At 38.7% G+C, this 16,968-nt stretch overlaps 1 protein-coding gene across 5 annotated transcripts in view; it reads right to left on the bottom strand.

Moving 5' to 3' along the window:
* Window positions 1–8,495: 8,495 nt before the first annotated feature.
* Window positions 8,496–16,968, bottom strand: part of SUGCT (succinyl-CoA:glutarate-CoA transferase) — a 317,360-nt gene continuing 308,887 nt past the window's right edge. For 4 of the 5 annotated variants that reach the window (XM_088167705.1, XM_014883473.2, XM_088167721.1 and 1 more), the window contains one exon: window positions 8,496–8,833. In XM_088167705.1, the coding sequence (XP_088023831.1) occupies window positions 8,750–8,833 (84 nt within the window). In that variant the 3' untranslated portion in view covers window positions 8,496–8,749. Of the gene's footprint in view, window positions 8,834–13,527; window positions 13,600–16,968 lie in introns of all 5 variants that reach the window. The other variant, XM_088167694.1, reaches the window with a different exon arrangement.

A 16,968-nucleotide genomic window follows, 5' to 3' on the forward strand; every position in this document is an offset into this window, starting at 1 on the left:
CACTTGGCATGGGATCAGGCCCTTCATTTGAAATTTTGCAGTGAGGAATATGGAAAACAACACAGTGTTACCTTCTGCTTTTTAAAGGGCAAAGTCTCTTGTCCACCCTTCTAGAGAAATTCTTTAACTGGGAAAGCAGTCAGCACATATCCCCAGATCAGGCAACTGATCTGGAATAATTGCCTAGGTAATTTGAACACATTTTCCAAGATTCAAACAGCTTCATTTACAGTTAGAGGTCCCTGGGTTCCTCCCTGCCCTGGCTGTAGAGGTATCTATGCTTGATGGTCTGTCCATGTGTCTCTCCCTCCCCATGTAATTTCACCCCTCTGCTTGGTAACCACCAGGCACACTCCAGTGACCAAACAATGCAGTGCCTGAGGCCTTCCTGCAACCCTACTAAAATTTCCCCAAAAGGCTAGCCTAGGTCACTGCTAGTGCTCTCTGCCTTTTCATGGCTGAGATCATTCACCATACCTTTAAAGCTGTGTTTTACTATTTGAGCTACCACAAGGATCAACTACAGCAAAATGTATATGACAGATTTTTCTCAGTATACCAAGGCCATTCCCTTCCTTTGCATTCTATCACTCTCCCACTTTTATTTCTATTCCTATGATTTCTCATATATTTTATCATCTCTTTTCCCTTTCTTGTCTCTTTTCTGCTTTCCTTTTTTCTTGTTTCTTCTTTTTCATTTCCTTTTTTTATTTTCTCTTTTACCTCTTCTTTTTTTTTTTTGCCTTGCCTTTCTTCTATTTTTTTCTCTGCCTTAGATGTAAACCCTTCTCCTTTCAGCTTCTACTAGAGCTGTCAGTAGTTCTTCCTGGGAATATACATTGCAGCTAATCTCCTTAACCTAAAATTCCCTATCCCAGTCAGAAAATGAGATTAACTTCCTGAACTTTTTGCAGTTGCTGCCAGAAAGGCCAAAGTCTAAAAGCTTGTGATCTCGTTTTTATACGTAAGTAACCACTAGGTACAAAGATACTATCTGTTTATACCCAAATGATCTGTGGAGGTCTTTCACAAGCCCTTTGGGGAAGCTTCTCTCCGTTTCAGTAATGGGAGATTGGGAAACTGTGGTTGTTCATATTGGTTTTACAGGAAAAATAGAATGTCCTCACTTTGCAAAAGAATTTAACTTTTCTGCTATGCTGCAACACATGCACTTTTAAATCAACACAATGCCTCTGACAGACAGACAATGGATTCCATCTGTCTAAACAGAGATGGCCTCTGCTATCAGGTCAGCTTGCAATCTTTACTTTGTCCTTCTGAATGGAAAGTACCAAACCACATACAGATAATCTAAAGGAAGGGAATGGGACTTGCCCAACATCAAACAGGAAACCTGTGGCATGCAGATTTTCTGATAGCCCTCAGAACAACCACTGGACCAGTCCTCTTCATGTGAGACTAAATTCTTAAAAGCTATGGGGGTGAAAAGAGCTATGATAAGTTCCATCCTTCCAAGAAGTACTCCTGTATCTGCTACTACTAATCTTCATCTCCCTTTAAGAATTTTGATTTTCTCTCCTTTTTCTGTGAAGAATTTGAAGAACTGTATTTGATTTTACTTGTAGAAAGAGGTATGGAATGCAGTTAAAAATGTTTTCAGTCACACAGTGCTTATTTTTGTAGCACAGTAAATGTTGATATCCAACCTATTCAAATACCTGCTGCATAACATGGAAGAGAACCTTTTTCAATTTAGCTAATAGCATCAGCTTGATCCCAGCATCCAGCTGCTGATATCAACAACCAGATATTTCAAAATCATCATTATCATTCACTTCCAATGTTTTCCTAGAAATAACTTCTAAAAATATCAGCTCCCTAAAGCTAAAAGAACCAAGCTGGATGAATTCCAGGCCTGCAAGGAAGCCAGCAATGGCCTGCATTTTGTTCCATGGACAAATATGTACAAGAGATGTTGCCAGCTCTTTACCAAAAATCTTGCTATAGCTTCTTTTGAAATCGCATCTAGGTATATTATTCTATTATAATATTCTCTTCCAAATTTTTAAACTGTTCTTGATTACTTCAGGGTCTGATTCTGGAGTTTTTTGAGTGTTCAAGGCTGGAAATAGTCAACAGTTCTCAAAACAAAGCTACACAAAAAAGGTCAGAATTCCTCTCTTCTCCAAACACAGTTCATTAAATGAGTATTCTACTGATCTCACTAGCATTGCTAATAGCAGGGTCATTAAGGCAAGTATGAATACCATATAAAGCCTTGTGTGGCATTTGATGCAAGAAACACGTCAATTTTTAGATCATAATTTAAAGTGAAAGTGCAATGAACTTACTAAAGGAATAAAGACTCTAATGATTTAAGGCTTCTGGATGACAGCACAGAAAAGGCTGAGAACTTTTACCATAGGAACTTAAAGCAATGAGGCTTTGTGTACCTGAAATGCACAAATTCATGGTACTGAGGTTCAGGCTCTGACCCTACTGAAATCAACAGGAATGCCCCTTCATTGCCTTTAAAAGACAGTGGATTAGGTTTTTAATTGCCCAATATTTATGGCACAAAATAGATCTGTAATGTATTTGAACAGTTTTCACGCTTTTGGAGAATGAACTCAATGGTCAGAGGTACAATATTTTGGAAATCTATGCTCAAAAACTTCACAAATGCAGCTGTTAATGCAAAGGAGAGAGGACAACCAGTGCATTAGGAGGCAATTTGAAGAAAGCAAGTCGATAAAACCACACAAAATGACTCAGGAAGCAGTACAGACTCTTCAATAGTATTAACAATTGCATATTTGTTTGCAAATTAATATTTTTACCAATTTAACATTATTGACTAGAAGTAACAGGCCTCACCAGGTCTTCAGATGAACTTCAGGTAGTTCATATTGTTTTGCAACCAGGATCTGTGGTCATTTAGTTTGATCATGTAAACTTTTACATGATCTGTTACAATCAGAACTGTTCTACAGACGAATAGGAAGATGGGCTGAACTCAAGGCCATCAGCCATTGAGTCCATAATACAGAATCTGGAGTTTTCTGTCAACATGGGTGCAACTAAGTCTCAAGCAGTATTTTCTCTCTTTGATCCTGATTATTCTTAAGGTTCTTTCTCTATCTCAACTTGTTCCCCATCAAACAGGCATGGAGCATTTAGCAGAGTGGGCAAAATACAATGAGTGGGCAGAACTGCCTCCGAGTACAACCAGTTGGACAATGTCGTTTGTTCCTGAAGAATTCAGAAGAATGGTACCCTAATAACACCTGGAGAGGTGTGCAGAGTGACTGCTTCATTATCCCATTTTTCCTTGACTAAACTCTATAAGCAGGCACAGTATACTCACAGGATGAACCAAGTCATATATAAGAGGTGTCCCAAGGCCACCTGGCCTAAAGATCATAGGGGCATGAGACACTTGAACTCTGACTTTCAGAAAACTCTGCAGTGGCTTTCTTGAATCAGTACTTCCATCTTTCTGCTAAAAGTCCTTACTGTTGTCTTTGGGAGAGAAAAGGTTTTGATGAAAAGACCAAAATGAATTTATCAGAGAACTGTCACTTTTCTCACACGTTTGCTTTAGTCAAGGCTCAATCCACCAGGAGAAGAGAGTCTCAGTGGGAAATGTACACACTGTTCTGCATTCTTATACACAACTTTTCAATATGAAACTTTACCTCCTTCTAATACAGATCTCCAAGAAATGGGACCTACATATGCATTCCTCTACCAGGTAACACATCTTCAATTTTTTTTACTTAAAAGCTAGTTTGCAGCAGTTGTTAGACAAATACTGAAATAGCTGATGCATAGAAGTAATTGCAGTGAAGTGAGCTCCCTCCAGTCTGCTTCCCTGAATACCTTGTAAATAAGCAGTGTGTGACACTGCTCACTATAAATTAAACCATATTGAGGTTTATTAAGGAAACTCTTCACACTATGATTTTTAAGAATTTCTTGAAAACTGAGGACTAATTGGTACTTATTAATTAATTTTTAGCTGTAGCTATAGGGAACAGGAAAAAACCTGAAAACCAACAGTTTGTCTCCACCTTAACCCTTGCCTGGGTCCCCCTTCATTGCTCAGCACAGTCTGAGCCAAAAAGCAGATCTTTCAAAAGTTTCATGAGTCCTTGGCTTATGTGATCCCAGGCATTTTTCACATGTCTGTTCCAAATTTCAGTCACAACAGAAACATACAGAAATTGAATTGATTTGTTGTCACCTTTAAAATGGTGACTGTATCACTGTTTATCACTGTATTTTTATCACATTGGCCAGTATCACAGAGGTCTCTGTGTAGGGAGGTTACTTGATACTACAGGAACTGCTCTAAGGTTGGTTGATTTTTTTCACCAGCTAATAATCTTTAGCATTTCATCAGGCCACATTAAACTCAATGTACAAGCAGTTAAGAAAAGTACTGTATCTAGCACTGTTTAATGTCACTGACATGAAATGTGAGCAGCTGTGCCAGCATTCCTGAACTCTGAAAGTACTTTACCTTTCCTCTGTCTTTTGGAAATTAAATACATTTTAATACGTTTTGGGGAAATAAATACCTTTTAGTACAGTGCTATAATGTTAGAAAGGTCAAAAGATTAACTGTGTCTTGTCATCTAGACAGTAAAAGAAATCAAGACCATTTTAATCACAGAGATGCCTAGCTGCCTTTTATCTCCAGGTTCATCAGAGCTGAGGATTTACAGTGCTCTGTGAGTGGCAGAACTACATGGCAATTTAACAAAAATGCTCTCTCCCGTCTTTGAGTACATATGCACACTACCTGGAAGAAATATTTCTGCTATTTTAGCCTCAATATGTTGTCACTAGACATGTTTGGGACAAGCTTTAATCTCTGAAGAAGCAAGAACAAAACTCTGATTAATATCAACAGGCATCATTCTATTTCAATGAACTTAAAAGAAAAGGATTTTCATATTTTGTATGCAAGTCAAGGATAGGGATATTTTCCCTTTCTCTCTTTTTTTTTATATTAAAAGACATAAAAATGATAAATTTACATTTTTATTTTGATTTTATAGACCTGAGAAGAAAAAGAGCATTTCCCTTCATCACGATTAAGTGATCCTCTTTAACAGACCATTCTTCACATCAATATGGCTTCACTGGCCTTTGCACATCAGCTGGATCACTGCCGAGGCTAGTGAGCTTCTGATAGTTTGCAGATTCTTCCTTCTGGATGCTAATCAAAAAATACCCACTTTTCTATGTCAGTTCCAGGACACCCACTGCAGACAAGCATGCAAGGACTTCCCAAGTGAATGGGAAGGTTCTGGGGAAGAGTTACCAGGAACAAGATCCATCAACAAGAAAAATCTATTACTGTCGATTTGACTTTTATTTGATTGAAATTTTCTTTTGTTGCATTAAAGTATCCCTCAGTGAGATCCTCAGACTATCCAAAATCCTCCTGACTCTGCCTGACCAGTTTTACAGCTTTCTGGGTGAATTTTACTTGGTGTAGAGCTTTACTAGCTTGCATGGAAAAGAAAGGAAAACAGTTATATGAGAAGGGCTGGGGAAACATTTTTAATAGTGAAGATAATACAAGAACAATGGGACCCCCCAATGCAGAAAATGGAGCCAAAGTGGCCATGGACAATGACATCAAGAACAGATGTCAAAATGAAAAGTTCCTTTTCCAATGGTAGCCAAAGCTTTCTGGCAAACCCCTATAAGTGGGTTCAGTTTGGAGCTAAACAACAGGTGTGTCCTGTATCACTCTTTTGCTTTTGGGGGCTTTTTCTTCTTTTTTTTCTTTTTTTTTCTTTTTCTTTCTTTTTTTTTTTCTTTTTTTTTTTTAATACAGTGATGTATAAATCAAGTCAGAGTACAGAAAATACCACGTGCACTCTCACATCATGGCAGCACCATAAGATTTTTTTCCAATTTAAGCAGAGAAAAACAGATTCATTGCCAGAGGCAGCTGTGTATAGTCATCAAAACTACATTTCTTCCTCGAAAGTGGAGGGATCTCAGTTTAAGAGTTCCAGAATCCAATGTGATGGCTGACTCCAAGTTTTAAGGTGCCAGAGAAAACCATTTTGAAATTACAATATTGACAAAATGCAACTGAGCTCTAGAGACACATATTCTTGAAGATTCTTGGGAAGAGTGAAGTAAATTTTGTTTGAATATTTTTTCTGCATTTATTTGTTCATTTTTAAAGGAGGAGGGTACTATAACAACTTAAATATTATCATGGTAATTATTTAAATGTCTTCCAAATCATCCAAAACCAAAAGATCCTTATGAAAGGGTAAGACTTCATGATCAGATATTGGAAGATAAAGGACTTTATAGCTTCCAGACACCCATCTATTTAAAAGCTTCCATTTTTTTCTGACTTAAAGAGTAAGCATCAGTCTGTGTATGAGCGTTTGACTTAAACACTGAGAAATGGTATCTGGATTTCTCATGTTCCAGTAACTACTAGAGGTGAGACAAATAATGTCTCTGATTATCCCTTTAGGCATTTGACTGTCAAGACAGCAAACTGGAAAGGAAAAGCACTAATAAAAAAAAAAAAAGAAAAAGAAAGGGAAACACTGTTTGTGTGTGAACTCTGCACAAAATACTTTATGGAGTTTAAAGCTGAATATTCATCTTATTTAAACCAGAATTTCTATGTTAAAGTAAAGCAGCTCTGCCAATTTACTGTAGCAAAGGATGTGGTGATTAGCTATTTCCATTGCTTGGAAAAGCACAGGGAAAAAAATTCTGATTTTTTTTAGAAATTCTTTAACAAAACTGAGCAGCATTTTACTATACCTTGTGTATGGGATTCTTAGAAATGTGAAAAAAAAACCCCTTTGGAAAATTAAACCCAGAAAATGTTATCTGATGGTGTTTTATGTTAGTAAACAAAGTTTAGCTCAATATCAGATTATCCATTTTATATGAAGCAGAATTCCAATTTCTGCTTTTCTCATTAAAAAGGGGATGTTCCCCTTAGATTAAAAGGAAGGTGGACTATATCAAAAACTCTTCCAATTTAGTTTCAGTTCTTCCCGTACAGTGTCCCAATTCTCAGTTCAGACTTATTTCTATATTTATTTTAGAAGTCACTCTTCCAGGATCTCATGATGTCTTTAGCACATGGATAGAGTATGGTGTTTGGTGCCAGGAATGCAGTGCAGAAAAAAAAAATAGAAGAACACAAAACCCAGAGAAAACAAGCAAACAAATGAACCAAAACACTGGGCTTCAAAAATGAGCAACCACAGTGGGGTTCCACTGCAATTTGATTATGTAATAACCTCTTTTCTTCCCCCAGAAAGTAACGCACAGTTGTGAAGTTCAAATGTAATACAGAGGATCTTGTTTGTTAGAGTGGAAACAAAATGACAAGCTAGTTATAATGCCAGACCTGTCTCTGATACTTTGAGAGAAACATGGATATTATGTGTTGAGTGTCGATTTTAGTTTTATTCAGTCCTAGGAAGAGAACGGCTTTGCCTCGCTCCCAGTGTGCACACAACAAAGGTTAAACCCTTCCCATACACTGAGTTTACTTTAGCTGTAAATTATGTACTGTCACAGAGGAGCCTGGGACGTCTTCTGTGAGGGAAGAACTGCCAGATTGGTTTATAGAGAAGAAATGGCTCTCCTTTAATCTTTTCCTTACTATTTCTCATGGATCAAATTCTTCCACCTTCTTCCACTGCACGGTGCCTTACTCTCAAGCACGACCCTAACTGAAGCATACGGTATTACGAAATTTGAGGAAGATCTGTCAACTCTCATCATGTTTTAATTATGGGGGTTGGACTGAGTTAAAAGTTCAGTACAGATTTCAACCTGTGCTTTCTCTATAATGAAGGTGGTTTGGATGGTAACTAGAGTCAGAGATAGGGATCAGAACCAACCCACAGAACCAGACTGAGCCATCTGGCAAGTTTTGATATTCCACATTCAGCATGTGATTTTCTGTGAACCACGGTTTAATGAAGAGTACCCTGGGCCTTTCTGAATAAAATTACAGAAGACTATTCAGCCACAGTTTATCTCTCAACTGGCCTTGGAACAGGTATTTTTGATAAATGAAGAACTGTGCCAATTTCAGCTTCTTTCTGCTAGCATGTTGAGATTGTCATGACTTTGCAATGTAATAGAAAGACATATTAGTAATTTGGAATTCCAGGAAATAAAGGTAAATTTTATGATGGGTACTCTACTCTTGATCTAAAATAGAACAAAGTTTTCAGGATCGATAATTCTGTTAAAAATCAATCAGATTGACTACCAATTTGTAAATAAATTACTTTCTATTAAAATACAAAGCAGCTTTCTGTGAGTGGAGAGACTACAGATTTTGAAGGTTCTGCTTCTTTTCACTAACATCATGTCTTTCTAGGGACAAATGTTTAGGCAATTACTGTAATTATGATAAGGACTCCATTTTCCATGTGAAGTATGGAGAATGAGTAGTCACACAGGACTGTATAATTGCATTTATTCCCAACCCCCCCAAGAAAATCTTTCACTCAGACAGCATGGGATTGTTTATTTGATACATCAGTGTTAAAATCATACAAACACACGTGGAAGAAAATAAGGAATTAAATAATGTCTTCTCTTTGAGTCCCATTAGGGAAACTGAAGGGAGCAAAGAGAGGACAAAGTAATGTGAACTCAGTGTGAAGGAATGTAGCTAATGTTCCTTATCTGACCTCATGCTGAGCCACAGCACCAGTGTGAAGCAGTTCTTCTATAGCATCATCCTCATACCCCAGCATGCTCTTCAGTATCTCCACTGTGTGTTGTCCAACAAGTGGCGGTGGTTTTGGATGTGACACAGCAAATTCACTGTATCTGACACCCGGTCCTGAAAAAAAAAAAAAAAAACCAAATAGGAGGGAAATTATTTTGCAGAGTTACTACCCATACTTATATCGAATTGTCTATGGTAGTTTAAAGGAAAGTACCTCATTTTCATACCAGTTCTAATTTTAGCCCTTATCATAGAAATGTTATATTCTGAACTTACAGACTAAAAAATTATTCCAGTTTGCAATAATATACCAATAAGCCAGTTTTAAATAGTTCACTCAAATTCAGAATTGCTGGATAGACACCCAACTTTAAGAAAGTCTTCCCATTTTTTTCATTGATATGTATATCAGGGTGCTTTGAGTCATATTATGTCACTGGTCTTCCACTCTCCGCTACCTGAACAGCAATGTACAGCCCACACAGGCTATGATGCAGAAATCCCCACATTTCTACAGCATGAGGCAGCACAAGCATAGGGACACAAGGAAATGTCATGTTAGCACACTTTTAGTGATGTCAGAGCAGTGCATGGACAATGGGTAGCACCATCTCCAGTCGGCAGCAGCTCAAGTACCTCTGCAGTGTGCTTCATTATCCTGCAGTGACATGGAACTGACAGCATGCATAGACATGCATAGACTCAGTTTGGTTTATATTTTTTATCAAAAATTCAAGTAGAAGTAGCCATAAGAAAATCAACAATGATTTATTTGCTCTGGCAGGAATAATTTCAAAAGTGAAAATCTGGACGCTGGCAATGTTATGAAGACTTCTGTGTCTTCTTCTATTGCAGGTAGTCAGATCTCATGTTTTAGTGATTCTCTGTACTACCAGACTCAGAAAGGAGATCGAGCCACAAATTTATGCTGGGATCAGAAGTGAGGTATGCACTCAGCACGTGCATAGAAAGATTACATGCTTCATGGAGAAGGAGAGGAACATAGTTTCCTTAACTGCTAGTTGAAAACTCTTCTTTAAATAAAAAACTGAAAAATCTTTGATGCTATTGCCAAAAGGTTTCCTCTACTAATAGAAATGGCTTTTATTACATCATTGAAAAATTTACAAAAAAGGTTATATCTCATTATATCTTTGTCTATAAACCTACAGCTTTACTTTGGAATGCAAAGAAATACAAAGAACATTTCAAAAGCCAGAACAGTGTTTGTTTTATTTCTGAAGAAACAGAATATTGAGCAGCAAGGGGAGTGAACCACAGTATGAATTGATAAATTTACTACATTAAGCTCCTACTTATTTGAGAAGAGATGTTGACAAAGGTCAGTCAGGATGCCAAAACATGTCATTTTATTATTTTTTGCCAGTCTTCATGAACTGTAATCAAATGTTGAATAGTGTAAAGTGTCCAGGAAAGACAAAATAAGACAAAAGGTGCCTAGAAAAGCTTTCTTTTTTTCAAGTTGATTTGGTACATTTCTGGCAAGTATGCTCCTATAATAAGAAATGGTTGGACTTGATGATCTTAAAGGTCTTTTCCAACCCAGATGATTCCAGGATTCTATGTATGCTTTCTGAGTTTAAAAATGAAAGGTCTTAGAATTGGAGAATTGCAGACCAAATAATTTAACTTCAAGTTCCATTCTATACTGGAAAAAATAATCACAATGAAAATACTTGGCAGATGAGAAACAGTCAGCATTTATCTCTTAAGAACAAATAGTGTGTGTGATCTCTTGTCTTTCTACCAGGAAAAGGGCTGGAGGTGAGATATATCCCATCTAAATTTAGCTACCAATAGATATAAAAGTTTAGTGAAGACAGTGAAGGTGAAAGTACACACTTACAGTGTCTTCTAAGACACTGGACAATGACTAAACCTGACCCGATGAATTGTGACCACCTGTGTTTCTCCATAAAGGAAAAGGTAGATGCCCTAGATGGGCAGGTGCCCTAGACAGGGAGCTTTACCTCCCAGACATGAAGTCAGGTGAGATGACCCTCTGTCATGGTGTAACTCCAGCTAGCAGCCAAGCCCCACATTGCCACTTGCTCACTCCCTCACCGATGGGATCAGAGGGACAATCAGAACAGGTAAAGGTGGAAAACTCACAGGTTGAGATAAAAACAGTTTAATAGGGAAAACAAAAACCTTGCACACAAACAACAGGAATTCTCTACTCCCATTGGCAGGTGTTCAGCCACCTCCAGGGGAGCAAGGCCATGTAACAGTGACTTGGGAAAACACTCCAAAAGTTCCCCCCTTCATCCTTCTTTACCCCACTTTATATACTGAGCTTGATGTCATACAATCTGGAATGTCCCTTTGGTCAGTTGGAGTCACCTGTCCTGGTTGTGTCTTCTCTCAATCTCAGGTGTGCCCCCCGTCTTACCAGTGTGGCAATATGAGAGGCAGGAAAGGCTTTGTGAAAGCCCTACTCAACGATTTTTTAAAAATCTCCATACTATCAACCCTTTATTCAGCACAAATCTGAAACATAGTCCCATACCAGCCACTGTAAAGAAAATTGACTCTACTCTAGACAAGGCCAGCACACCCTTCAACAAGTAGGACACCTAATCAAGATTTGACTTTCAAAAAGAGAATTCTCTGCTATTTTCCATTACCTGACTAAAGAAACAAGGTCTAGATAAATCCAAAGTGCAGTACTGAGAGGGAAATAATATTCAGAGAATTGCTTCTTGGGATCTTCTAGAACAGAACATTTTAAGTGAGCTCCAGAGGAATCTGTTCAGCATGAAGCACTTATCAATTTATTTTTACTTGAATGGCTGATGGAACTCAGATATTACCTGCTCAGCTTTCTGAAGACTTCAAAAGCTAAAACTTCCTGCGAAGCACATTTCACAATGACCTGGATACATTGGAGAAATGGTCTTATAAAAGAGGGTGAAATTCAATAATGTCAAGGGGAAGGAATTGTTTTTCATTACATAAATACAGTGCAGGGGACAAACAAGCAAGTAAGAATAGTTAGAGGTTATTCTAGATCACGAAGAGATGAGTCAACAACACCATGCTGTTGCAAAAAAGGCAAGCATCATACAGGGGTGTACAAACAAGAGAGATGCCTGCAGGACACATGAAATAATCTTGTTGCTCTAGTTAGAGCTGGCAAATCACAGCTGGAGCAGTGTCTGCTGTGGAGCCCCCACTGCACAGCCATCTGGAACACCTGAGAGCTTCCACAAGAAAGCAACTGAAATTTTCACAGGAAACATGACAGATTGAACCAAGTCGGATCATGGACCTAAAGAGAAAGGCTAGAGAAAAACAACTTCAAAACTGTTTTCAAAAAATGTAAAAAACCCTCCACCACTACCACTAAAATAAACCCTAACCACCCCCTTAAAATCCATGCAATCTTCCTAGAAGGAGGAAGGAAATCCTTTTTCATGTCCATGAAGAGAAATACTTGATTTAAATTGCAAGAAGGGAAACTGTAGGAGACAAAAAATAAACTTTGATAATGGTAGGGGTAGCAAAATGCTGAAACAAGCCATGGAAGGAGCCTGTGGAATTTGTTTCAATCCGACCTTTTTAGGAAGGAGATTTATTCTAGAATAGTTGATCCCACAGCCAATCCCTGGAGCTTGCTGATGGATTAGATCTCTCACAGACCCTTTCACCCACTAATGTATGTCTCTTTCACCCACATACTATGAAAGCTAAGAAACAGCTCACATCAGGGATAAGTTTTCTATTAACTTGTTCCTCTGATTCTCGAGCACACTGAATTCAATTTTCAGAGAAAAACTTCAGTGAGAGATCAGTAAATTTTAAAGGGAAAGGTGACATCACTGGGCAATATTTGTATTAATTCCTCTTCTTAAGAGCGAGTAGGAGCCCTAGGAGGGCAAAACTGGCACTAGTGCAAGCCACAGGAATGATCTCTGTGCCAACTGAAATGCTTGTCACGATAATTTCAAAGTAAACATGCCCTTTAGAGATTTATTAGTCTAGAAATTCCACATAGCCACAGAACTATTATGCAATTCCTATTAAAAAGATACAATCCAATCTTATTTCAGGTGTGTGTATCTGGGAACTCTTCATACTGAGAAATCACCAAACCCTCAAATATTTAGTAGCTGTAGACTTTTCATTTGCTTGTGCAAATTTTTGTTAACATAAAAACTGTGTATCTCAAACTCTGAGAGTTTTTGCAGTGATAGTGAAAGATGCGGAATAAAATCTCTAAAGAGAGAAAACCAAAACTGACATTTTGTGCAACAGACAGAATGCTTCATGCTTCCCAAAGAAAATTAATCTTACAAACTAGAGCACGCTAGAAAATTGCACAGCAATTATAAAACCAGTGTCTTCCTTGAGCTTTTATTGTTTGATGCATAATTCATCACGCTACTTTTCACTTTGATAGAGTTATAAAGTTATCTACATTCATTCAAAGGAGCTACTTGCTAATGATCCATCATTAACGATTCTCTGTTCTTTCCTTGTGTAACTTCTACTTGGCTTCTGTGTCAATTAGGAGGGTGCAAAGCTTGCCAGTCAGGCTTCAGCAATCCCACGCTCCTACTGAACAACGCTCCAGGAAAGCAACCAGCAGAATGCTATGCAAATGCTAATTAAACACAACTGCCTTATGAGGAAACCATCCCTAGAGGCAGAGAGAGGTGAACTGCTTTAATTAAGGTCAAAAGCATTTGCATGTGGGTGAGTTACAGGAGCCTTGCAGATGAAAAACAGGCCTTTGCTGGGGTAGAAGCAGGGTGACTGATGAGAGGGTGTAAGGTGGTGGTCACCTGTGCATCCTTGCTCTCAGGAGGACACTATACTCCATTCAGGCAGGAACTTAAGGGGGCATTTATTGTCACCTGAAAAAAGCAGTGAAAAAATGAGTGGTAGCTGTAATTTACTTTTGTCTTGTTAAATTAAAAGGAGTCTGTTTCTATTTTTCCTATGATCATCACTGCCAGTAAAGCAAAGAGTTCTTTCACCACATTTAAATTCTAAGATAATATTTCATTATTATCATTTTGATTTTGACACATTGCTAAAATACATGTTGTACACACCACATAACCTACAAGAATTAATAGTGCAACAATAAATCAAAATTTTGATCATAATGACAATTGCACCAAGACATTTTGAACACTTGAACTGAGCCTCATCATAATAAATTCCTTTTCTTTGGGGCCTATCTACTATGGCACTACTAAGCATCACACAGAGCTATTAGTTAAAGATGCGCCAAACACATAAAGCAAAAGTGAAAAATGAGATAAAACCTCTGAAACAGGTCCAGAGGAAAGATTCTTCAAGAATGAGGTGCCTTTGAACATTCACTCTAAACAGGCGAAATACACAGCAGGCTTTGGAACATGTCTCTGAGCACTGCTGAGATTTGGGGCTGCAGAAGCTAAGTCAGTTTCACTCTACAAACAGCAGAAATTAAAGTTGAATTTGAACTATATTAAATGTGCAAAGCATAGTATATAAAAGTGGATAAATAAAAGTAATAATCTTTGCTTTTTCCTGAAAAATGACAGTCCTGCAGCATTGTACAGCAGTCACTGGATAACACATTTTCTACAGCACAGGTTAGAGCATATTGAAGCAATCTAACTCTCAAACTGCTTAGACAAAATCAGGCCTGGGGACAGCCAAGCTCAGGAGAAAAGTCATGATTATTTGTTATTATTCAAGTGGGACAAGGGTAAAAAAGAGAAAATTTGAGCTGATAGATGTGTATACATTCTGCTTGAAACATATCATCTACCTTTGCAAAAAAAGAGCAATGAGAAACACAACACTACTTGTTAGTTCATTCTACCCAAGCATAGTGTATTTTATGCAGATGTAGGAATCACATGAAAACAAACAGTATTTGGTTTGCATTGTAAGATTTTGGCTACAGGGGCAGCTTCTGGCAGTTGCCAGAAATTTTCCCTGTGTCCGATGAAGCCAATGCCAGCCAGTTCCAAGACAGACTCACTGCTGAACAGGCCAAGCCAGTCAGGGGCAGGGGCAGTGGTGGCAGCTCTGGGGCCACATATTTAAGAATAGGGAAAAGCGTGCAGAACAGTAACCAAAAGACAGAAATGATAGTTTGTGAGAGAAACAGCTCTGCAGATGCTAAGGTCACTGAGGAAGGAGGTGCCCCAGGTCTCAGAGCAGAGATTCCTCTATAGCCTGTAGGGAAGCCCATGGTGAGGCAGCTGTGCCCCTGCAGACTATGGTGGAGCAGAAACCAATGTGCAGCCTCTGAGTGACCCCGTGGAAACCCACACTGGAGCAGGCTCCCAGTGGGACCTGTGGACCAGTGGAGAGAGGAGCCCATGCTGGAGTAGGTATTCTGGCAGGACCTGTGACCCTCTGGACACCCACTCTGTAGCCCCATTTGAAGGGCTTTGAACTGTGAAAGGGATCCACCTTGGAGCAGTTAATGAAGAACTACAGCCTCTGGGAAGGACTCATGTTAGAGAAGTTTGTAGACGATTGTATCCCATGAGAAGAATCCCACACTGGAGCAGTGAAGAGTGAGTCTTCCCACTAAGGTGGAAGGAGCAGCAGAAATTTGTGATGAACTGTTCACACCCCCCCATTCTTCACCCCCCTGCACCACTGTGGGAGAGAAAGTAGAGAATTGGGAGTAAAGTTAAGGCCAGGAAGAAGAGAAGGTTAGGGAGAAGGTGGTCTTAAGATGCAGTTTTATTTCTCATTATTCTGCTGTGACTTGATTGGAAATAGATTACTTATTCCCCAAGCTGAGTTTGTTTTGCTCGTGACACTGATTTTTCTGTGTCCTGATCTCAACCCCTTCCCCTGACCAGCAGAGGAGGGAAGCTCTAGAGCAGCTTTGATGGGCAGCTGGTGTGCAGCCAGGGTCAAGCCACCACACAAACCAAACATGTATGCCTCTTTCAATAACATGGTGTTGCTACACAACAGTTTTGCAATTCCAATGACATATCACCAACAGTTAAGAATGATGGCCCAGAGCCAACATATTTGCACGCAGATCCCTTATATGCTATAGGTCAAGTGTTTGGAGCATGCAATCAGCTGGTTATGAAACTGGCCTGAAGGAGATCAGCAGGAAAGAAGCAGTGACTTTTAAGGCAATGAAAAGGAAAGCAATACAAAATAAGCCCATGAGAGGGGCTTCACAGCTATTGTGAAGGATATCTGGGTGTTGGAAATTATGTGTGCAGGGATATGATACGAGGAGCAGACCAGGCCAACTGCATTTTGAGTGTATGGTTTCTTCCCATTGGTCCCTGCCATGACTTCTGCCAATCTGTTATCCTCAGCTGAGAAGATGCTGTGCACAAGCACACAGCACAGCACAGCTTGGCTACACCACTTTACACCAGGCTTTTTCCCCTTGAAACTCAAAGCAGAAAAGTACACAAGACAGAAAAGCTCATTATAAATACTTGCTAGTATGAGTAGTGAACACAGGCTTCAAAGTAAACTCCAGAATTAATGACCTGTTCCATCTTAACTGGAAAATTCTCATATTTTTCTTTTTCTTATCATAGATCTGACAGTTTAGTGCTTAGGAGACTTTTTGGGAACTATTTAAATGCTGGGAAAAATATTTTCTTTTTGCATTACATTAGAGCAGGCTATCTACCTTTTAAAAACAACTCATAATAAATTGGAAAAAAAGTAATTAAGGAAATAGTATTCAAAGTCTTGCTCCTCCTTCCTTACTGCTGCTTCCACTTCCTCCCCCACTTAGAGCACAGTCACACAAAGTGTTTACTTGGCATCCAGCACAGCTGAGAGGGTGGAAAACTTTGGCAGGATTAGTAGGAATCAGTAACTGAGACTGGAGAGGATGGACAAACTTACAAATGGTAATAAAAAAAGTAAACCTTGTTCTAGGTGCCATAGAAAAACACATATAAATCACTGGTAAATACTAAACAGTAAAATTGGTAGGGCAGTTAATAGTATCAATACTAGAAATATCTAGAAGGCACCTTTTCTCATTTGGACAATTCTGATTTCTGTGGAAGAGGTATGTGGACAGTCCAACTGCACACAAGTCAAGAATTTTAAAATAGAAGCATTATGAGATGAATGACTTGACAGGCAGAGAGTAAATTATTTGTGATAGCCATGATGGATGTTTAAAAATGAGATGACTTTTAAACAAACATTTAGGCATTCGAAGCATCCCCTCCACAATTCTGAAGATCCTTTGCTAAGTACATTTATAAAAGTACTTT

The sequence above is a fragment of the Sturnus vulgaris genome, chromosome 1 (genome assembly GCF_052056855.1).
Source record: "Sturnus vulgaris isolate bStuVul1 chromosome 1, bStuVul1.hap1, whole genome shotgun sequence".
NCBI classification, from domain to species: domain Eukaryota; kingdom Metazoa; phylum Chordata; class Aves; order Passeriformes; family Sturnidae; genus Sturnus; species Sturnus vulgaris.